Source organism: Salvia splendens, chromosome 5, assembly GCF_004379255.2.
Source record: "Salvia splendens isolate huo1 chromosome 5, SspV2, whole genome shotgun sequence".
NCBI lineage: Eukaryota > Viridiplantae > Streptophyta > Magnoliopsida > Lamiales > Lamiaceae > Salvia > Salvia splendens.
In genome coordinates, this window is record NC_056036.1 from 43,318,171 (window position 1) to 43,342,331 (window position 24,161).

A 24,161-nucleotide genomic window follows, 5' to 3' on the forward strand; every position below is an offset into this window, starting at 1 on the left:
TGTCATCTCTTTCGTTTAGCGTAGTTGAGGCCATGTGGTGTGATTGAGAAGCTGGACTACAGGATTAGTAGTATTATTCATTGAGAATATGGTCAATTGATCATTTTCGCATGTCCCATAAAAATGTGCTCATTTCTCTTTTAGAAACTATACCATTTATACCAAGGATGATCTGCAACAATTATCCTTTACCAGCAACAAAAGGGGTCCTTTCTCCACCCAAAATAAACTCTATTTAATATCATAGGCTAAAATTAGATACATGCATTTTTGATGGAGTAATCCGAGACTATTGGTTGTGGATGAAGGGAATAAAACTTATATTGTTGGAATATAGTCTGATTACAAGTGATGAGTGGTAAAAATGAGAATTGAGGAAGGAAACAACATTAATTAAGGATTAAAGCGAGGAAATGCGTAGACCATGTGAAGAGTGAACATACTTCTGTAAGTCGCATTCATACTCTCCTCCACAAGCTTGAATCTCATAAACATCACAAGAGTTGCTGCAATAATCTTCATTTGCCTATATGCAAATTCCTTCCCCAGGCATATCCTAGGCCCACCCTAATCAAATTAATCCATCAGATTGATTACATATGAAATAAAACAAAATTAAATTAAATTGGGTTACGAAAACAGAGCTAATAACCTGAAAAATGCAATCTTGAGCCATCTCTCGGGGCGAAATAACTCTGCGTCTTCTGTTATGGAGTAAAGGCAGCAAAACTTTCACACACAAATTATTTGATGATGGAAGGCAAACGAAAGAGCCAGGCGGGCCGTGTAATCGCACAATTTCTCGAGTGAAGATTTCAGCCACTTGACGAGCTGTGACGGGATGGCGAAGTGGTAGAAAATGTGCATACTTCGAAAATCGATCAACAACCACCAGCACACAGTCTACGCCCCCAGCCCTCGGCAATCCCGTGATGAAGTCCATACTGATATCCTCCCATACATGCAAGGGAATTGGCAAAGGTGTAAGTAGGCCGGCTGGAGCACGGGTGTCATATTTATGCTTCTGGCACGTTGCACAAGCTGCAACAAATTGAGAAACGTGCTTGACCATTCCTGGCCAGTAGACGTTAGCAGCAAGTCGGCAATATGAACGATAAGCCCTTGCATGGCCACCACTTGGGGTGATGTGAAATTCTGCTATTAATTTGGGAATCCACTCAGAATGTGGTGGAACAACCAGACGCCCCATATAGAACAATAGGTCGTGAGTTAAGGTGTAGTGTTTGGATGAAGGCTTGCCTTCCATAAGCGCAGAACGGACTGCCGAGAGATGGGCGTCCTGGTCGATTGAACTCTGCACAGCTTACCAGTCGAGCCAGACTGGTGTCGAGATAGCGGCACATATTATGTCTTCCTCTTGGCGTGACAAGGCATCTGCTGCCCGGTTTAACGCTCCTTTGTAGACCACACTGAAGTCATAACCTAGAAGTTTAGCTGCCCAATTCTGTTGGGCCTGAGTGGTCAATGGTTGAGTAAGGAAGTGGCGAAGACTCCGCTGATTAGTGCGAACCACGAACCGACGACCAAGGAGGTAAGGTCACCAATGTTGAATAGCAAGGACGAGGGCCATTAGTTCTCTCTCATAGGCCAATTTGGCTAGCCAACGAGCAGATATGGCTTTACTGAAATAAGCAACGGGCTGTCGGTCTTGCATAAGGACAGCGCCAAAGCCACGGCCTGAAGCATCACACTCTATCACAAAATCCTGAGAGAAATCAGGCATACGTAGCACTGGGGCAGTGGTGGGGGCTTTTTTGAGGGCCTGAAACGCTTCTTCAGCGGCGGAAGTCCACTGAATTTTCTTAGTGTCAGATTTTTTTAACAAAGCTGTGAGGGGAGCAGCGATTTTTCCGTAGTCACGAATAAAACGGCGATAGTACCCCGTAAGGCCGAGGAATCCTCGAACACCACGCATCGTCGAGGGGGTTGGCCAACGAAGAACTGCTGAAATCTTCGTTGGATCCATTTGTACTCCTTGAAAGGAAACAATATGACTGAGGTATTCAACCTGCTCTCGCCCGAGAATACATTTCTTCGGATTAATGATCAAGGCGTTGTCATTGAGGATGTGGAAGACAGTCTGGAGATGTTCAATATTGGCCTCCCACGAGTGACTATAGACCAAGATATCTTCAAAGAAAACCAAAACAAATCGTCGCAAGAAAGGTCGAAAGATATCATTCATTAGGCTCTGAAATGTGGCAGGGGCATTCATTAAACCAAATGGCATTACCAGAAATTCGTAGTGGCCCGAGTGAGTGCGGAAAGCAGTCTTGGCAACATCAGAGGAAGCCACTCTGATTTGATGATATCCAACGCAAAGAAGGTCAAGTTTCCTGAACCATCGTGAACCATGTAACTCGTCCAAAAGCTCTTGGATAACTGGAATTGGATATTTGTCAGGCACCGTTCACTTGTTGAGTTCACGATAATCAACACAAAATCGCCATGAACCATCTTTCTTGCGAACTAAGAGGACAGGACTCGAGAACGGGCTAGTGCTTGGTTGTATGATTCCAGCGGTGAGCATCTCGGACACCAATTTTTCCATTTCATCCTTCTGGGCATGATTATATCGATAGGGTCGGACGGAGATTGGTTGAGAGCCTGATTGTAAGGGTATGCAATGATCAATGGGCCGGTGAGGAGGAAGTGAGGCAGCAGCCGTAGTGACTGCCGGAAAAGCTTCGATGAGGGCCTGGAGTTGATGCTTAGAGGCGGCTGGAAGGGTTTCAGCAAACCCAAAAGCTATTGTGGTCTGATCTGCATCAAGGGACCAAAGAAGCCAAGAGTCATCTGCTGCTTTAAAGGAACGGATCTCAGATGGCGTGCAAGCCCGACGAGTGAGAGTAGGATCACCCTGTAAGTGTACTAAGCGGCCTGACAGTGTAAACTCAATAGTTAAATCCCGCCAGTTGGCCTTGACCCCGAGTGAAGCCAACCAAGAAATTCCCAATATGATATCCACCCCTCGTAGAGGAAAGACATAACAAGATAGTAGAAATGGCTCTAAAGCCAATAACAGCTGGACATCGTGAAAAATCCCACCGCTGTGCACTTTAGTCCCATCACCCAAACTAACAGAAAAAGTAGCAGTGGATGTGATGACAAGACCGAGTCGGGCAGCCACATGGTCGGCGATAAAGCAATGACTAGCGCCACTATCTACCATTACTGTGATGTTGGATGTGTCGATGCTTCCGGATAACTTCATGGTGTGGCAACTATCTAAACCATTAGAGAATAGTTCAGATAACTGTAAAGTTATCAGTGTGTGATGATGACCTGCAAAGTTTTGGGTGGACAACGGTGGGTAGGGCTGTACTGGAGTCCACATCGAAAACATGTACCAGCTGCAAGATGCTTCTGATATTCCTCTTGTGGCATAGTGCGAAAACGACCGGGCAGCCGCGGGCCCTTTGGCAGAGGGGATGTAATGGGTGTAGAAGAATCCCTCGAGGCATTCTGAACGGGACTCGAATATGAGTGATAGGAAGAATGGCCAGTTGAGAAATTGCTCGATGAGTTTTTTGTCATGGGACCCATAGGAGCATATAAATTCTCATATCGTTTCACCATCTGAACAGCATCAGAATAGTTCGTGATGTTCTCACCCAACTGTAAACGAATGGATGGCTGTAAATTAGCATGAAAAATCCCCAAAAACTGACAATCGGTGAGGTCGGGCAGTTGTGCTAGATGTGACTCGAAAACGGACAAGTAGCTTGTGGGCAAATTGATCCCAAGAGAGACGGATAGCGACGCATTAGGATTTGGACCCAAGGGAGAGCTGGGCCTGACAAGGCGATGAGGGCGAGGTCCAAACGTTTGGCAGTGGGAGTTTTGTTCACCATAAAGTACTGGCTAGCGCGGGTGAGCCACCCAATTGCATCGGTTCCATCGAACGGAGGAAGTGACATGGATGGTTGAGAACCTGGTGGAGAGATATGACCTGAAGTATTAGATGATTGGTCACTTGGCGGAGGTGGAGGGGGAGGTGGATGAGGATTCTCCAGGCAACGGGCAATACGTGCATCAAGAGAGGAATCCAAGGCTGCTACTGCCTTCTCCAAACCAGCGACACGAGCAAGTGTGTCGTCTGACTGGGCAGATGATGAGCGAGTCTTGACCATTGTTCACCGCACCAAATTGTTATGGAGTAAAGGCTGCAAAACTTTCACACACAAATTATTTGATGATGGAAGGCAAACGAAGGGTAAGAGTATTTAGTGGAATGGGAATAGGATAAATTAAAGAAATCAGTAAACAATGATACTCCTCCTTGAGGCCACGACTACATCGTTTACAATGTTTTCCCAGAGATACCTCCTTCTATTCTCTTCCCTCTCTTATATAGGGTCTAGCATATCAAAATCTCAGCCAATCAAATCCCAATCATTGACTAATCGTTTATTCAAATCATAATTATTGACTGATCAAGCAATCAAAGATAACAATAATAATAAGATAATCATGATTTTCCTCAATCCTTGTCTTTACGATCACGCCGGGTATAAACCTTCCATGGGCGAGCGGTATCATCTTCTCCCCATATATATGTCATTCTCCCCATTGCATACGGCATGTAGCTTATGCCGTCATCTTTCTTTATTCTGTGGCCATCCGGTAGAATATCGTCTTCGTCTGCACACTTACCATCCTGCAAACTCCATTAAGAATGTCGTTTTTAGCCTAGTTCCATACCGTTACAGAGAGTTTTACTTGTGCAATTTTTACAGCTATAGGGCAGATACAAGAGTTTACCATAGGATATAGGCTGAGAGTCTCTGTAAGAGCTGCGTGTAGATACTGCATCCTATCGAGTACGAATTCATCAATGGATAAGTCATATGTCGCTAACTTCACATCTTGTACCACCTTTTCTTGAATAATAGGATGCTTGCATGTAAAAGAACCAAGCAAGAGTGTTTGCTGTTATTGTTAATTATGGAGCCTAATTTATCTCCTACCATGTTTAGGATTTGTTTCCTTGAAGTATTTTTTCTTTGTGATATATGTTTCCTAGTTTGACTAGAATTAGAGCTCTCTAGTTGCTTATAAATAGAGGTGCTCCCTCATTGTTAAATCATGCTTATTCTGAAATTATATAGTGAAATCTCTGGCTTGGTATCGCCCCCAGACGTAGATACACATTGTATCGAACTGGGTAAACAATTTCTTGTGTTCATTCTCTTTCATATTCGTGATTGCATGTGTTTATTTCCCAACAACTGGTATCAGAGCCTAGGGTTTAAGAGGCAGAAATCACGTTGGAGATCGACGAAAAAATTGCTGTAGAGAAGTTCGACGGATCTGATTTCGGATTTTGGAAGATGCAGATTGAGGATTACCTGTACGGTAAAGATCTCTGGAAGCCTTTAAAAACCAAACCCGAAAAGATGGAACAGGAGGAGTGGGAGCTGCTGGATAGAAAAGCGATGAGCGCGATTAGGCTATCGTTGTCCAAGGATGTGGCTTATCACACGACTGCAGCAAAGTCGACAAAGGAGATGATGAAGATCTTGGAGGACATGTATCAGAAACCATCAACGGCAAACAAGGTACATCTAATTAGATGATTGTTTAATTTTAGAATGCAAGAGGGAAAGCTGGTGCAACAACATCTCAACGAGTTCAACATGATTACTTCGCAACTGAACTCGGTTGATATAAAATTCGATGATGAAATTCGTGCCCTGATTTTGCTCTCATCTCTGCCTGAGAGTTGGGCTGGCACAGTGACAGCAGTTACTGCTGCAGAGACAAACCTAACAGTTGATAGAGTAAGAGATCTGATGATTGGTGAGGAAGTTCGCCGGAGAGAATCAGGATCTTTTACTTCGGGATCAGCACTGAATACAGAACAGAGAGGCAGATCGAAGGGAAAGCAAAATCGTGGAAGATCAAATTCCAGAGGAAGGAGCCAATCCAAGAAGGATTTGGATAAAGTTAAATGCTGGAATTGTGATGAGTTTGAGCATTTTAGAAATCAGTGTGAGGCACCGAAGAAGTATAAGAATAAGGATCAGAAGAACAAGAAAACATCAAACGCTACCATGCCTGATGACGATGGCGAGGCATTGGTCTTGAGTGTCAGTAGTCCGATGGAATCGTGGGTATTGGATTCTGGAGCGTCGTTCCACTCCTGCAGCAATGTGGAGATAATGGAAGACTACGTTTCTGGCAATTTTGGGAAGGTACATCTGGCTGATGACGAGCCCTTAGATATCGTGGGAAAGGGAAACGTGAAGGTAGTGACGTCCAATGGATCCGTGATAAAACTGAATGGAGTCGGACACATTCCTGGATTGCAGAGAAGTTTGATTTCGATTGGGCAGTTTGATGCAGAAGGGTACACCGTGACGTTTGGCTGCAATAATTGGAAGATTACCAAGGGAGCTATAATAGTAGCTCGAGGTAAGAAGGAGGGTACGTTGTATACCACAACTAACTCCAAAGATTGCATTGATATTGCAAGTGAGGCAAATAATGTAGATTTGTGGCACTGTCGTCTTGGCCACATTAGCGAGAAAGGGATGAAGATAATGTGCTCAAGAGGTTTACTGCATGGCCTGAAAACTGTTGAAGTTGGCCTGTGCGAGGATTGCGTGTTTGGGAAACAGAAAAGGGTGAGTTTCTCAAGAGGAGGCAAAAAATTGAAGACACAGAAGTTGGAGATGGTCCACACGGATCTATGGGGACCAGCACCTGTGAAGTCCCTAGGAGGCTCTGAATATTATATGACTTTCATCGACGACTCTACTCGAAAGCTATGGGTTTATTTTCTGAAGAGTAAATCCGATGCGTTTGACGCTTTTAAGAAGTGGAAAGCCCTTGTTGAAACTGAAACCGGGCTGAAGGTGAAGTGTCTAAGATCCGATAATGGAGGAGAATATGAACTTGCAAAGTTCAAGGAGTACTGCGCCGAGAATGGAATCCGCATGGAGAAAACTGTGAAAGGAACTCCACAGCAGAATGGAATCGCAGAGCGCATGAACAGAACGTTGAACGAGCGAGCAAGATGCATGAGATTGAAAGGTGGATTGCCAAAGAGTTTTTGGGCAGATGCAGTCAACACAGCTGCATTCCTAATTAATAGAGCTCCATCAGTTCCCTTGGAGTTTCAGATACTCGAGGAGGTTTGGACAGGAAAATAGGTAAATCTATCTTTCCTACGCATCTTTGGTTGTGTTGCTTATGCTCATGTTAGTTCCGTTGACAGAAGCAAGTTGGATGCTAAATCTATTAAGTGTACGTTCATTGGTTATAGAGGCGATGAGTTCGGTTATAGACTCTGGGATGAGCAGAACCGTAAGGTTATTCGCAGTAGAGATTTCATTTTCAATGAACAGGTATTGTACAAGGATAGATTGGAGGCGTCGAGTCCCAGCAGTTCTGAGCCACAAGTGGTTGAGCTAGACATCTCAAACTCGAGTGGGAGCAAAGAGAGTCAGAATGCTGAAGAGGTGCTTGAAGAAGAACCAAGCTCTCCACCACCGACTATTCTGCTGCCTAAATCGACTAGAGAGCGACGTGCGCCTGGTAGGTACTCGCCCTCTAATTTCTATTTGTTACTTACTGATGGTGGTGAGCCCGAGTGTTATGCAGAGGCAGGAGAAGGCCCTGATAAACGAAGGTGGAAAATTGCCATGGATGATGAGTTTGCCTCTCTTCTCCTGAATGGCACATGGGAGCTTGCATTGCAAGTGGGTCTATCGAATCAAATGTGAAGCTGATGGTAGCAAGCGCTACAAGGCTAGGCTGGTTGTCAAGGAATTTGAGCAACGATACGGTATTGATTATACAGATGTGTTCACTCCTGTTGTGAAACTGACTACTATTCGTTTAGTGTTGAGTATGGTAGTTGCAGAAAATCTATTGTTACATCAGATGGATGTAAAGACGACATTCCTTCATGGTGATTTGGAGGATGAGTTGTACATGACACAACCTGAAGGATTCGTAGTAAAAGGAATGAAAAATCTTGTGTGCAAGTTGAAAAAGAGCTTGTATGGTTTAAAGCAAGCTCCAAAGCAGTGGTACAAGAAGTTTGATGGATTCATGATGGAGATTGGCTATAAAAGATGCTACGCTGACCATTGTTGTTACTACAAGAGGTTTGACAAGAGCTATCTTATCCTGTTATTATATGTTGATGATATGTTGATCGCAGGAGGTGATCAAAAGGAGATGGATAAGTTGAAAAGGCAATTGTCTTAACGATTCTCCATGAAAGATCTTGGAGAGGCTAATCAAATTTTGGGCATGAGAATCGAGCGTGACAAGGCGGCAGGAAAATTGTATCTTTCGCAAGCTGCTTACATTGGTAAGGTTTTGGAAAGATTCAACATGGATAATTCGAAGCCAATAAGTGTGCCTTTAGGCAGTCACTTTAAGCTGTCAAAGAAGGAGTCGCCGAGTACAAAAGAAGAACGTGCTGAAATGAAGAAAATTCCTTATGCTTCAGCAATTGGCAGTATTATGTATGCAATGGTGTGTACGAGGCCTGATATTGCACAAGCAGTGGGAGTAGTGAGCCGGTTCATGGGTGATCCGGGCAAGCAACATTGGGAAGCAGTTAAATGGATCATTCGATACTTGAGAGGTACTATAGAAAGTGTCTTATGATTCAATGGCAAGAATGTCGAGCTGGCAGGTTATGTGGATGCAGACTTGACGTCCAATGATCTTGATGGGAGAAGAAGCACAACCGGGTATGTATTTACTTATGGTGGTACTGCTATTTCATGGACTTCTAAGTTGCAGAAGACCGTTGCTTTGTCTACTACGGAGGCTGAATATGTAGCTGCGACAGAGGCAAGCAAGGAGATGGTGTGGTTGCAGAGTTTCTTAGATGAACTTGGGAAGGAGAACAAGAGTAGCATACTCTACAGTGATAGTCAGAGTGCTATTTTCTTGGCGAAGAATCCAGCATTTCATTCTAGGACAAAGCATGTGGAGTTGAAGTATCATTACATCCGACACCTAGTGTAGATGAAAATCCTACAACTTGTGAAGATACTTGGAAGTGAGAATCCTGCAGACATGTTTACTAAGGTGGTGACCTTAGAGAAATTGAAGCTATGCATAGCTTCAATTGGCCTTGGAACTTGAAGAGAAGGTTAGGCGATGCTAAGCGGATGAAGGGATAAGATCACGAGGAAATGGTTGTTTAGGAGTTGTTAGTCTCCAAGTGGGAGATTGTTAATTATGGAGTCTAATTTATCTCCTACCATGTTTAGGATTTGTTTCCTTAAAGTATTTTTTCCTTGTGATATATGTTTCCTAGTTTGACTAGAATTAGGGCTCTCTAGTTGCTTATAAATAGATGTGCTCCCTCATTGTTAAATCATGCTTATTCTGAAATTATATAGTGAAATCTCTGGCTTGGCATCGCCCCCAGACATAGATATACATTGTATCGAACTGGGTAAATAATTTCTTGTGTTCATTCTCTTTCATATTCGTGATTGCATGTGTTTATTTCCCAACGGTTGTGTCCTTCCCCTCGAAGATAAAAACTGAGAATTATGTCCCTCAAATACTCATCGTCCATGTTCTCTGCATCCTTTTCACTTTCAATTAGAAACTTCGACAGTAAATTTGATCAAGAAACCATGAGATTCCGGTTTTATTCGTACGGACTGACCTGTTCGTTTCTCGCCTGCTCCCTCTTGTGGCTGATCAACTTGTAAACAAAACTGTCAATGAGATTGATGTTCTCCTTGAGATTTCTTTCCAGGCCAATGTTAAGAAACCTTTTCACTTCCCAGAATACATCAACGTATCTCCAATATACAATGGCATTGGATTCATCAAAGGCTTTGATTAATTTATTACTGATTTCATCTGATTCAGACAGGGTATTAATTTATTACTGCAAAAATCCCTTCACCGAAAAGATCTTTCATTACACTGCGATTGTAGTCTCCCTGCACAAAACACACAAGGTTGTTGAAACTCAAATTCAGTTAGAACTCTGATTTAAATTTACTATACCTCGCATAGTTAGGAAAGTTGGTCCTCAGGATGTATTCAACATTTGACAGATCAGCAGTGTATACGTGACTGTGCGAGTTGGTGATCAGACGGTATGTTTGGTACCTCAAGGCAAGTTTGATCTGGTAATCAAAAAGTGTGCGGAAGTGTATGAGTTGATTTATCATTGATCCAGCCACAGGTGGTCGATACAGTTCTCTGACATAAGTGACGAGTGAGAACGCGATAAAACCTGCCACAACATAGAGTGGAAAAACCAGGAGATTCAGTAGGTAGGATCTTGTGGCAAGAGAACCAAGCAGGAGAAAGAGCAAAGCGAAAACGAAGACAGGGATGCCCATCTCAACGCAGTTTCCTGAAACTCGAATATAGACGTATAGATTTTTAGAATCTTGATGGTGCCTATATACAACATACACTGCCTTTATATTAGCATTTGTATGTGTATAAGGCAAAAACCAAGTCTTGGAAATATCCAGATTCCAAAAGCCAGCATAAATCAAAGCTTCTCAAACACAATATTGTATGTACTCTTTCAAATAATACTCCCAAAATTAGTCCACTTTGATTTTTGAAAAGCTTATTCACCATACGTTATACTACTAATGATATGGGGTTCCATTATCCATAAATACTAGTATTTCAACTATTTTCTCAACCTCTCTTACACTTTACTAATTTGCATTAATACATACATGGCGTTTCCAAAGTTTCTATTTTTAGGGGAAGTAAAGGCAAAGTAAGCATGATACTAGTAGCTAATTATATTATGTCAAAGTCACCAACGTATACTTTTAGTAAATTTATTTTGTGTTAGCTTCAATTGTTTTATGCATATGGCAGATTTATGGGAGCATTTTACAAGGAGAGTTGTAAATTTATAATGAGGATCAACCGATCAAGTAATATAGACAGAAGACAGCTTACTGAATACATAGATGCGAGAAAAGAGCAGAAATTAAAGGATGGAAATGAGGCATAACAAGAAAGCTTGATAGAGATAAATTGATTGAAGTGACAGAGATATATAGAGAGTCTAGAACATGTCTAGCTATGCCGTAAACAATCTGATACATGAAGTGGGTAAGTGGTATAATGGCCATGAATCGTGACAAACTGCTCCAAAGCATTACACAGCGCACTCCGCGTCACCTCGCCAGCTGAGATTCATTCAATCACAGTAGATTGAGCTGGAGCTATGATAGTATGTGAACGATGAAGAATGTCCTCGGATGGAAAAGTAGGATCTTGAGACAACTGTACATCACCTTCTCTACTCATCTCACTGCTTAAGAGAAGCAGTATGCACTGCAAGGCCGCGATTGGCATCTCGGGTGATCCTTTAATTGAGAACTCACGCACAACACCATCAACTTCAATCATGCTGGAGCCAGGAACTGTCTTCCTAACATTCAGTCCTTTCATCATTGATCTAATCCTTTTCTGATCATCAAATCTACGGGCCTTCGCGTATAAATCACACAAAATGATGTAGTAAGCATGGTTCCGAGGCTCCAACTCAATCAAGAGCATTGCTACTTTTCACCTAGGCGAACGTTTCCATGGAGTTGACAAGCTCCAAGTAGAGCTCCCCAAACAAAAGCATCTGGCCTCATTGGCATGCTGTTAATAACATCCTGTGCCTCGGTGAAAAGCCCGGCTCGACCAAGTATGTCAATCATGCAAGCATAATGCTCCACTTGCGGCTCTATGAGGTAATCGCGCTTCATTGAATCAAAGCACTGACGGCCTTTCTGTACAAGGCCGCAGTGAGCACAGGCAGACAACAAACCAACCAATGTCACAGCGTTTGGCCTCACTCCAGCTGCTACCATCTCTTCGAATACCTCAAAAGCCTCTTCTCCATAGCCGTTAAGCGCTAGAACTGAAATCATGGCCGTCCATGCTAAGAGATCCTTTTTACGCATACCATCGAAAACCTCCAATGCTCTCTTAACATAACCACATTTCCAATACATGTCTACCAAGGCTGTCCCAATCACCATATCACATTCAATCCCACTTCTCTCCAAGTAACTATGCACCCACTTTCCGTGGTTAATGGCGCCAAGAGAAGCACACGCTGAGAGTGCACTTGCCACATTTATTTTATCCGGGCGGACCACATTTTCCGAGTTCTGCATTTCATGAAAAACGTCTAAAGCCTCCTTCGCCCGCCCGCCTTGAGCCAACCCCGTGATAACTGAATCCAAGTGATGATGTTTTTCCTCTCCTCCATTTCCTTGAACAACTCCAAAGCCGAATCAACCTCCCCATTCCTCAAACACCCAACGATCATCGAACTCCACGAAACCACATCTCTATTAGGCATTCCATCGAACACCTTCCTCGCATCCTCGAAACCTCCACACTCCGAGTAGATATTTATCAGAGCATTCTGCACGTAGACATCCCCAAACTTGACAATGTGCACGTGCACAGCCCGGCCCGTGGGCCCGTCAAATCTTTTCGAGCATTCCTTTAGCAGAAAGGGCAGTGTTATGCAATCAGGTACCACTCATCTCTTTATACAAAGCTAAGCACTCACGCGATGTGGGTTCCTTTATCTTCGTAGCGTTGGCTCTGATCATCGCGTTGTATATATACGTAAAGACTGGGTTTTTCGAAGAAATTGAAAAGCTTGTTGGCGTATTGGAGGGAGTGGGAGGCTGTGCAGAGGTAGAAGAAGAGGCGAGAGATGAGGAAAGATGGATCATCTGTGGATAAATGTGGCGATGCTATGACATGTGAATGGATTTGATTGAGGTGTCTGATGTTCTTGCAACAGTGGATTAGGCGCGCGATGTAATTCTTGAGTTGGCTTTCAATCATTTGAGTTGTGGTGGAATTTTGCGAAAGTCTGGAGAATGAGAAATATGTAGTGATAAGTGAGGAATAGGCATTGGTCATTTTATTTTATAAAAATAAAATTGAAATTTACTGAGTCTTGTGCCTCAACTTTTCATGCAATTGTATCTGTTATGTGTGGACATGAGTTGAATGACGTCGTTTGGAAAACATCATTATATATAGTTTATCATAAGATAATTGCAAAAAAATCCCAACATTCCTAGTTTTTCCATCTGCTTTTCTAAATTATAACCATAGCCATACTCTCTATTATTAAGGCAATGGTGATTATCTGGTACTATTTGATGCCTCAAAGAGATAATATCGATAATACTTTGGAAATGTTTCTCAATTTTCTTTTAAGATTAGCAAACGCTTTTTTGGGAAAAAAGAATTTCATTTTCACCTAATTCACCAACTCTTTCACTGCATACTAACATCTGTTATACCTGCTTCAAAACAAGACACATATCATAGTTGAAGGGGTATCTTATTTTTAAAGCAATCATGTCTTTTTAGACTGTTTTTTATCACTTCTAGAACTAATTAAAACATGTAGTATGAAATATCATATAAAGTCGAGATATAGTAACAACCACAATAGTGTATGGCTTTCACTTCATTAGGTATGGAGTCTAGCTTACAATTTACCTAACACTTTTAATATAGTTATGTAATAGAAAGTGAATCAAAAATATTTTAATAATACTTTTATATATTATTTTATAATAAAAAAATATGAAGGAAATGAGTTAGTGAAATGTGTGATTCATTACTAGAAGTAATAAAAATATGTGACAAATATTGGCGGATGAACGGAAAAGAATTAATACTAACACGAAGAGAGTAGTAATTTTTTGGCAAAAGGGAAAAAACATTAGGTGCTTTGAAAGAACCTGTCTACTTCAATTAGAGAGAAGCAATTTTAATTACAGCTTATTCATTCTTTCATAATTAAAAGCTTTTGGAGGGATAAATTAAAGAAAAGGATTCAAAATCCCCTAATATTGTCTTCACAGGGAAATAACAGAAGAGGCTGCTGCTTTATTTACATAATGGTTAAACATAGAATCGAAGTTAGAGAAAACCCTCGACACCCCGGCCGCCGGCCTGCACCTCTCTGTATATTGAAAGGGCTTCCTCCATGACTTTGGCCTCGGAAAGTAGTTTAGCTCTCTTCTTCCCGGAAGGATGAGTAGCAAGATAATCTTGCAGCGCTGAAGAACCTCCGACTTGTCCCAACTTGTCGTACACCTGGGGAGCTACTCGAGGATCGTACCCTGCAGAAGCACTTAAAAGCACTCCGATGTAATCTGCTTCCATCTCCATCCTGTCAGATCATAACCAAATATTCCAAGATATATAAAAAATTTCAAAGGAAAATGAAGCAATGACAAGATTTGCAGAATGAAAACAGATTATCAATCAAACATGATTTTTCTTGCAACGAGCGAAGTGATTCAATCACGGACAATTTCATATAAATCTTGCCGTAACACACAGATATTTGCTTAGTTCTCAAAACTTGAAATTGAAAGGTAAAAGATGTTAGCAGAATGAATGAAACTAATGTTACAACAGCCCTACTGAACCATTGATGAAGCATTTTTCACTGCACAATTTAAATCTAAGCAGCTGACATTATACCCTAAGTCGAAAAGGGAATCAAGATGTTCCTACTTGAATCCATCTCGTCTGCAAACAGCTCCATTAATGACAAATGCACAAATGAATCAAATTTTAGAATTCTAATGATATTTGGGTTTCCATCTTCTGTGTTTCATGCAGGGAGAGTACAACAGTAGTATAGTGAAAGATCATTCGGAGAAAAGAGTTTTGCTGTAGATAGGAAGAAATGGCGCCACCAAAGAAAGCTTGGCAGCTATGAGTTCTCGACCACTTTAGCTACTCTGTTTTCGATCTAAGGCTTGCTAAACTAGCATCCAAGGTTTATGTTGAAGCATCTACAGGTTCTGTAATCAGGCTCAGCTGCTCTGTTTTTCTATCTAATGCTGCTAGGTGAATTGACATAAGCAACCTAACAGTAAGTGAGGGATTGCGATTTTGGCCGTGACTATTATAACTGTGATTATTATTTGTCTACTCTACACAGTGAACACGGTGGTCCTAGTTATACAGAAATTCTACTATGATTATAACTGAGTTGAGAATCAATGAAAAATAGGTTGATGAAGAGCTGAAGAAAGCTCTAAGACCAACACCGTAGAGAAGCCTATTACTACACGAGAGGCCAGATATAATTTTCACTACTACGGATTGCAGAATTGAACATACCTCTTACATGAAACTCACACAACAGAGATGGACAATGTTGTATAAAAACACAATATGGCAGATAGACTACATAGGTAATGAATCAATAGAGTAAACAAGAATATAAGTATCAAACACACACAAATTGATCATAGCAATGACTAAGTAACACACAATACCTCCGGGAAAAAGGAAGCCTTAGGAAGAGATTCGACATAGTGTTGACAACATCAGGCATGAAAAACTGGTAAAGAATCAACTGCATGATTGTGAGCCACACGTTTTTTGAGATATTCTCCGCAGCATGCCTCGCAACAACGTGAGCAACCTGTTGAGCAAACAACACAAACAAACATATTCAATAAACGTAAACAAAGAACCAAGCAACATAATGCACAAAGTCGAACCCCTTGGGCAAACACGCAAACAAACATCTTCAATAAACCCGAGTAAACAAAGAACCAAGCCACCTATCGCATAAAGTCCAACCCCTTGAGAAAATAACACAAACAAGCACCGAGTAAACAAAGCAGCAAGCCACAGAATGCATAAATTCCAAGCCCATCCCACCTCATGCCCAATGATCGTTGCGATTTCAGCATCCGCTCGAAAATGATTGAGCAAACCAGTGAAGACAACAATCTTCCCACCAGGCAAACAGAAAGCATTCACAGTAGGATCATTAACAAGGATAACCTCCCATTTGAATCCCTCCAAATGTGAAGTTTGAGACTTTGCACCAACTTCTTGACCCTTTTTCCTACTTTTCTGAACCCATCCATCATCAAGAATCTCATCCTCCTTACGCCACTTATCCTCAGCAATCCACTTCTCCTCATCAGCACCGAATGCTCCCACAGCCTCCTCCGGTTTAGCATTCTGAGGAGGCTCCAGGCTTTCAGACGAGTAGCCAATGTCAGTCCAGACCTGCTCCTTCCTCAGCCCCTTCTGCACAGCCTCAACTATGTCCTGAGCTATCTTTTGAACCCTAATACTCTCGGGGTGAAGAGGGGGCACGATTTTCCCCTTGTATTCTGATTTAATAGTCTTGAAATTGGACTCGCCTAATTGTTTCTCGAGAGAACTCGAGAGAAGCACGAAATGGGTTCTCTTTGTGTAGGGCACGGTTTCCAAATTCCCAAAGTAGACAGTGATTACAACACCAGAACCTACCAAAACCATCGAGAATAGAATTCTCGGATTCTGACTCCACCGTTTGTATCCCCTGGGTTTGAAGTGGTGGACTTTGTTTCGGTCCACGTAGTAGGACCTCTTTGCCCCATCAATCAAAGGGCTTTTCCGTTGGTTCTGTGCAAGTGAGTGCCTCAAACTCAAAATTCTTGGCGCGGATCTGGAAGAGAGAGAAGGGGATTCATGGAGGGGGATTCTGGGTGCGGAGGTGTGGCGACGAAAACCATCGGAAATGAATCTTGTCGATCTTCTGTACCATCCCATTATGTCGAATTTGCTTGAAATTGGGGAATTTGAGGTAAGATTGTAGTAATGTGTATCCAAGAATGGAGGGAGAGCGGAAATGGGGAATAAGAGATTCAAGCAGTGATGATAATCTCGAAGGCTCGAGATGATGATCGAAGCTTCGGAGCGCAGTCTTCACGAGCTGGTTGACTTCAAGGAAGCTTTTTTTAAGCCTTTGGGTTTATTTTCTCTTTTTTTTTTCTTATTAATTTAGACAAATTAATACTTATTGCATTTCAATATAATAGGAAGACATTACACAATCGATAATGAATGTTGTTGTGACTTGTGAGTATTAAGAAAGGAATTAGAAAGTAGTGTGAAAAATATATTATGATTAAATAGTTTCGAGTCATGATCTATAAAATGAAAAACTTACATACGATACAGAGAAAAGGAAATTCGATAGAACAATTTGTAAAACTACTACAAAAAGAAAATGATAGTATCAATCATTGTCAACACCAAAATTTGATGCACCTTTGCATCTGTTAGTTCTCTTCTCACCATCTACTGTTTCTATTGCCACCACCTCTAGAAAATGATCCTCTTCCACCACCACCAGAAAACCTGCCACCTCCTCTCCTCCCCGAGAAACCACCACGGCCACCACCAAATCTTCCTCTTAACGGCTCTCTTTCTTGCAAATCTGGCAATAACGTCACCACTTGCAAGCTCACACCGGGCGCATTCCCCTGCCCTGCAAGCCCATCAATAGTAAGAAAATGTAAGATTTTAGGATTACAAAGAGATTGCATTTTCAAATTTATCCAGATTTCAAACACAAACTAACCTGCAAGGAATGTATGGAGATCTTCGGTAGCTACATCGAATACAGCACCCTTCCCATCTGCAGTCAAAGAAAGACCCTGAATAGATTCAACCTTATCTTCAGGTACAAACCTCCTCAGCGTTCCATAAACATACCTGACAAGAGATTACACAGTCAGCAAAAGAAAACAAACCTCCTCAGCAATTAAAAAAAATGAAATATTTTTCAATTACGTACGAAGGTGAGAAAATGGGCCTTCCACACTCGAGCATTACAGTAACATGGTTCTCCAATGAGGTGAGAAGTGATCGACTCTTGATTTCAGTATAACCCTAAAACAAAGATACAATTATCTTGTCAGGTTTACCAAACTAAAATCTGTTTAATAGAAGTACAAGGAGTAGACTTACGGCAGCATTGGCCAAAGCTTTAGCAAGAAGGTCTGTTGGGGTTAAATCAGAAGAGTTGAGTAGTTCTTCGGCAGCAGCTTTGAATATCGGAATCACACTGCGAATAAATTACAGTTAGAAACATGGGAGCTATAGTACTATTGTTTAGATAACTCCATTGCATAAGGGAAATACCTGTCAGAAATCTCATTGATTTTTTCAGCAGCTTCAACACCAGCTGATTTAGCTATATCAGATGGCTGTGGAGCACTTATACGTTCGAATTTCACACCTGATTCTCTTTCTATTCTGGCAAAATTAGACTTCCTAGGATCATAAAGCATCACAGCGACACCACTTTTCCCTGGAAAAGACATTAAAATGATCAATAACACTCCAGCAACCCATAGTATGAATCAAATTTTACCAACATACCAGCTCTTCCTGTTCTTCCAGACCGATGAATGTATGCCTCTACATCACGAGGAGGCTCACACTAAATACAAAGAAGTATTCTCATTTAGGTGTCATGCAATGAACAGCACATCAGCCAAACAAAAAAAACATGTTGATTAAACAGACCTGAATAATTAACTGGACATCATCAATGTCTAACCCTCGTGCTGCTACATCTGTAGCCACAAGCGTAGAAAATTTGCCTGATCTGAACGCTTTAAGAGTTACCTGCAAACATAAAGAGGCATTAATAAAAAACGACACCCGTACAAAATATGTGCAGGTCTTTTAATAATTCATTGAGACTCCATCTGGCAAGAATTGACCTCAGAGAAACATTGTTATATGGCGACATTAAAACCATCAACAGAGAGAATAATACTGATATATTAAAACCAAAGATTGATTTATTTATAACATCAAACCTAATTTGTTCATTTTCTCCATAGCTCAAAGAATGAACAAAAGAACAAAACGAGCATTGGAATTTTAAGTAATTTATATAATAATGACATCAGCAACAAGTTTTGAGGTATTAGAATCAAAATAAATGTATAAAACAAAACAAATAATGTTGAAATGGACTAAATAAGTCAATGCTCATGGGTGGTACTCACAAAAGGTATGTAGCATAACATTCCTCATAATCATAATATAACCAAAGAGTTCCTTACCTCACGGGTAGACTGTTGTATGTCACCATGCAACGCACGTGCTCCGGGAAGCACACCAGATAGTGTGGAAACAGAATCCTTTGTCTCTGCAAAAACAATAGTGCGTCCTCCACTGGATTTGAAAAGAAAGAGTAAGCTTGAGTTTGATAAAACATTAGCAAAGAGGAAAAGTAACAAATAAAGAATAATTTAGGAAAAGGATAAAGAAAAAACACAAACCTGCCATAACAGCTAATGATATCAGGAATGAGCTGAGCTCTGGCAGATGCAGTGCAGGGAAGGACAAAATGCCTTACATTGGTGCTGGCTTTCATTTTCTCATTACCAACAAGGTCAACAGTTTTCTTGTCTGGTTTTAAAAATTTGGAAGATATCTGACATCACAAACAGAGTACTATTATTTAGAGAACAAAATTGACAGTCTACAACCAAATTCTAGCTTGAGTAGACAGCATAGTTAAACTATATACATACTTGCTTGACCCAGGACGGCAAAGTAGCACTAAAAAGAAGCGTTTGAACCTTGCTAGAATCCTCAACCTTGCCTTCATAAATGAATATTACAAAACATAGTTTAATTGGCCAATTTGCATTACTAACAGATACAAATAAGGATAAGATCACACCAAATTGTGTTATGTTCATACCAAGAATGAGTTCAACATCATCAACAAAACCCATCCTCAGCATTTCATCAGCTTCATCAAGCACACGGAACTTTAAGGATCGAAAGTCAATATTTCCACTCTCTAGGTGATCCTGTCAGATAATTTTTGTTAACACAATAATAAGCAGTCGTTCTAAGCGAATAAAAAAAATAGTGAAATAAAAGGATAACAGCAGACACCACACCTTAATGCGACCAGGAGTGCCAACAACAATGTCAACACCTCTTTTCAATTGATTCAGCTGTGGTCCATAAGAAGACCCCCCATACAGGACACAGCAACTCAACCCTAGAGCTCCGCCATAAACTTCAAAGTCGGCAGCCACCTAGAACACAGATAAAACATGGTATACAACAAAAATTAAAATAAAAAACATTGAGAAAGATATAACTAATGTCTTAAAGAGAACAGAAACACAGCTGTACAAGAACCAAAAAAACATGGTATACAACCAGCTGGTTGAGTACCTGTGCGGCCAACTCCCTCGTGGGCAAGAGAACAAGAACACTTGGTGCCTTTCCATATCCAGTCTTCCTTGATTCTTTAGCAGGACCATTTGTCAATGATTCTAATATAGGCAACACAAAGGCCAACGTTTTCCCCTGATAGATATTTCAAAGTCAAAATTAGATATGTAAAATGAAGAGCGGTTGGCCTAACAGAACGTGGAAAAGTAAAAAAGGGTTGCACTATAACCAAAAGGATGGTTAGAAGCCTCATGGTGCACAACAATCTGAAAAAAAGTGGTTACAATTCCAACAACTTAACATAGCTACCATACATCTTTGACAGCAGTGACTAGCATATTTTGGCAATAACTTTGGACTATTGTGTCATTAACTATAAAAGTTAAAAACTTTGGCAAAATAGTAACTGGAAAGAGTATATGAAATCCCATCTAAACGTGAATAGGGCTAAAAGAGTCGTTCAATACTTCATCTTATAAAAAAAGGCCTTGGTGCCAAATTGGGAGAGATAAATTATCTAACAACCTACATTGTCATGGTTCAGATAAATGATCTTTACCTAAGGTAAAATTCAGGAAACGCATTAGCACAATAATAACAAAAATAGTAGTACTCCTACTATATTAATTAAAGGGGGGAAAAGGTCGAGAACCCCAACCTGACCAGTGCGGGCCCTTCCAACCAAATCGGAACCATCAAGAATGGTATTAAACGTCATTGCCTGAATCTGGAAAAGCGCCTCAATTCCCTTGGCCTTCAAAGCCTCCCTAAGCGGCGCCGAAATTCGGAAATTGGATACAGCATTAGGATTATCCTCTTTTTCGTCCTCCTCAACAAATTTCATCTTCTTCTCGGAAGTGTTTCCACTCCTCCCTTCCTCATTGTCGTCGATTTCCAAAGCCTTACGCTTCTTTTCCTTTTTACTAATTTTGACAGGGCTGTCAGAATTAGAATCGTCGAGGTCAGTCAATTTGGCCTTTTTGCTCGACTTCTTCTCCTTTTTGAGCTTTTTCTCAGCTGAATGGTTGTCCTCCACCTCCATCTCCGCAACTCCGGAGTGCTTCTTGATCTTCTTCTTGTCGGCGGATTGAGCTTCGGCGATAGCAACGGAAGGCATCTCGATGAATTGATATATAATGAGTATATGTAGTGATTAGGAAAATGTGAGGCTTTGTGCTGTTTTGCTCTGCTGCCGCAACAAGAGTTGAAGGCAGTTGGAAGCAGGGAACAGCGGAGAGGAGAGAGGCATTTAGGGGTTAGTTAGGGTTTGCAGATTTATAGGTTGTCGATTTTTGATCACCGATTGGATTTGCATACCAATTTAAATGTCGGCCGTAGAGATTTTGGGCAACAAATTTGTGGTTTTCATTTAAAATATTTTTTTATAACTTCTATATTTTTTAATTAGGGATATTGGTTATAAAAATTATAAACTTTAGGTGAATTTTGGCTTTAAACTTTAAAATTAATCTTAAATTATAACTATTGAAATTGTGCAATTTTTGCAATCGATCCAAATAGAAAAAAATATATTCATGTGGCTAGTTGTGAAGGATACGTGGCTTACTCTCAATTATATAAGAAATGATGTCGTCTCGACAACCCAATTCTTAAAATTCAAGTTGAATAATATGACCCAAAATAATAAAAATATGTCTTGTGAATTTGTCGGATTTGAAAAATTAGTAGTATTAATACCCGTGGTATGCACGGGATATGATTTTCACTTAATGAATATAAATCCTAAATAATTCAACATAAATATAAACTAATATCATTATGTACAATGTAATTCTCCCTTCTCGCTCTAAGTGAAACATAACCTATTCGGAACACGATTTTATACGTTGATCAAATACTAACTAATTTACAATAATAACTAGTATCAATTTTATATGTTAAAAATATCAACATAAAGACATAAATTTATCAATATTCTTGTGTTGATATTTAAATTTACATGTTGTATTGATATAATTATGTCTTTGTATTGATAATTTTAATACACATAACTGAAGTTATTAGTTATTACTGTAAATTAGTTAGCACAATAACTCAACTCTAGTATCATAAAGTAGAACAATTATGTTTCTATTTCAGAAAATATGTTAATTAGAACAATACATATCTTATTTATATACTTAAATCTCCATTTTTCTTTTCTTTCCTTCGATTTTCTCGAGGCTGCCTAAGGCGTCGCAGTCGACGCCGGTCAACTTTCGCGTCTCCCACTTGAAATATTTCCGTCCTTGGATTTAGATATTTATTGGCGAATTAATTAGCTAAGCTCCAAGGCTCAACTCTTAATTAATTATAGTCCAAAATAATTAAACTGGTCTCCATCTTTATCACTCCATTTAATTTCTCCCACCCAAAAGTGTCTTCATTCTTCAGTCCAACGTTAACTAATCAATTGGCCCAACATTTTAATTAGGACTTTAGGCAGCACTACTACCTGAATAAATTGGCCCACTTCTTCTACTCGAAAAGTTTGGGCCAAAAATCTGGAATTGATGATGAATAAAGAAAATTTCATTTACAAGAGATAAGTGTCTCCAAAATTTAGCCTATTCCCAATTTTACTATTTTTTTTAATCGTTAAATTCAATTTATAAGAGATGGTTACTGATCTATCCATGATTATATTATATCTAATAAATGAATATTTGCATCAAAATCCACAAAAAAAAGAGAATACAATGGACTTCTTTCATCTTTTCCAGTTTCTGCTAAAATTGCCTCCCAAAAACTCACCTTAGTGATAGATTATTAAAAATTAAAAAAATTTAATTTTGTTATAAAATCTAAAAATGACATAAAAGTGAGATGATATTGAATTTTAAAATAACATACTCCCTCCATCCCTCTTTTAATTATTTGTTATTTGTTATTTGAAATTATTTGTTCATCTATGCCTTATTGAATTTAAAAATAACGGAGGGAGTAATATAATATATTATGTTGGAGGAGTATAATTTTGGTTAAAATCTATACATTACATATATAATTTTGCATGTAGTACCACAGTTTGTGTATATATAATATGAATGCATATTTTCATTTCAGAGCAGCGAGGAGCTCCGTCGCTTTTTAACGTCTGTCCCAACCAGCTCCGGCAAATCACCTGGTTCTTTTTGGCAGACGGCCAATGCTCTAACCGCCGCGATCTGAAGCACTGGAAACTAAAGAAACCTCATCTGCAACGGACAATTGCTGTGTCATTTAGCGGCTATGATGGACTATTTTAAGATTTTATTTGATGAATTTGAATTATATAGAATTTTAAAATGTTATGGAATAATTCATTTTTAATATATTAGATACTCCCTCCGTCCCATAAAAATATGGACAATGGGTATATCGAGAAGATGAGAAAAGTATGGTAAAGTAAGAAAGATAAAGAGAATGAAAATTAAAGTAGATTTTGTAGATAGTGGGACCAACATTATTAGATTGATATAATAATGGGATGAAGGAAGTACATAGTAATTTATGTTTGAAGTAAACTTTAAAATTATTTTCTTTTGTGTATGAACAATACTCCCTCCATCCCTTAAATTTTGTCACATTTTTCCATTTCCGTCCGTCTCATAAAATTTGTCACATTTCATTTTTTACCATTCTTGATAGTGGAACTTATTTTATTATAAAATTAATATAATACTCCCTCCGTCCGCGAATAGAAGTCCCGTTTTTCCGTTTTTATCCGTCCGGCAATAGGAGTCCCGGTTCTACTTACCATATTTGGACAATTTAATTACCCTCACCCTTCTCAACAAATTACACTATATGCCATTAATTAACACACCCACCCAAAATCTAATTTTTTCCCTCACTCTCTCTCACTCTCATTCAACCTCATTTTATCTCTCTCTCTCGCTCGCTCGGTCTCTCACCCTCTCTCTATTCCAAAACCCTAGATCTACTCGCCTCCTCCTCCTCCTCACACTCGCCGCCTCCTCCTCCTCTTCACTCTAGCCTAAATGGACTATGTACCCTCTGAAACCCTATCCCCCATCAATGGGTTCGATTCGTTCGATTCGATGTCCACTGTGGTTGATGAAACTCCGATGGTGTAATCGAAGGTCGATTCGACCGATTCTAAGCCATCTATG

General features: G+C 40.1%; 2 protein-coding genes and 2 pseudogenes across 3 annotated transcripts; all 4 read right to left on the minus strand.

Moving 5' to 3' along the window:
* Nucleotides 1–4,504: 4,504 nt before the first annotated feature.
* On the minus strand, nt 4,505–9,886 carry LOC121804334 (annotated as a pseudogene).
* A 1,113-nt stretch (nt 9,887–10,999) lies between these two features.
* LOC121802356 lies at nt 11,000–12,886 on the minus strand (annotated as a pseudogene).
* An 869-nt stretch (nt 12,887–13,755) lies between these two features.
* On the minus strand, nt 13,756–16,798 carry LOC121802898. 2 transcript variants are annotated; one of them, XM_042202586.1, is made up of 3 exons: nt 15,715–16,786; nt 15,324–15,472; nt 13,756–14,200 (listed from the first exon to the last, which is right to left on the minus strand). In XM_042202586.1, exons 1-3 carry the CDS (start codon nt 16,597–16,599, stop codon nt 13,948–13,950), a joined length of 1,287 nt encoding a protein of 428 aa, XP_042058520.1. In that variant the 5' UTR covers nt 16,600–16,786; the 3' UTR covers nt 13,756–13,947. The 2 variants fall into 2 exon arrangements, with proteins under 2 accessions (XP_042058520.1, XP_042058521.1); XM_042202587.1 differs by lacking the exon at nt 13,756–14,200 and having other exon boundaries at nt 15,331–15,472; nt 15,615–16,798.
* Nucleotides 16,799–16,927: 129 nt separating this feature from the next.
* LOC121804825 (DEAD-box ATP-dependent RNA helicase 7-like) lies at nt 16,928–21,332 on the minus strand. Its single transcript, XM_042204516.1, has 14 exons — nt 20,705–21,332; nt 20,047–20,181; nt 19,764–19,904; nt 19,559–19,670; nt 19,386–19,456; nt 19,131–19,285; nt 18,912–19,023; nt 18,364–18,465; nt 18,217–18,277; nt 17,977–18,145; nt 17,803–17,899; nt 17,630–17,724; nt 17,414–17,547; nt 16,928–17,320 (listed from the first exon to the last, which is right to left on the minus strand). The coding sequence occupies exons 1-14, from the start codon at nt 21,161–21,163 to the stop codon at nt 17,124–17,126; spliced, it is 2,040 nt and encodes a 679-aa protein (XP_042060450.1). The 5' UTR covers nt 21,164–21,332; the 3' UTR covers nt 16,928–17,123.
* Between the last annotated feature and the right edge of the window lie 2,829 nt (nt 21,333–24,161).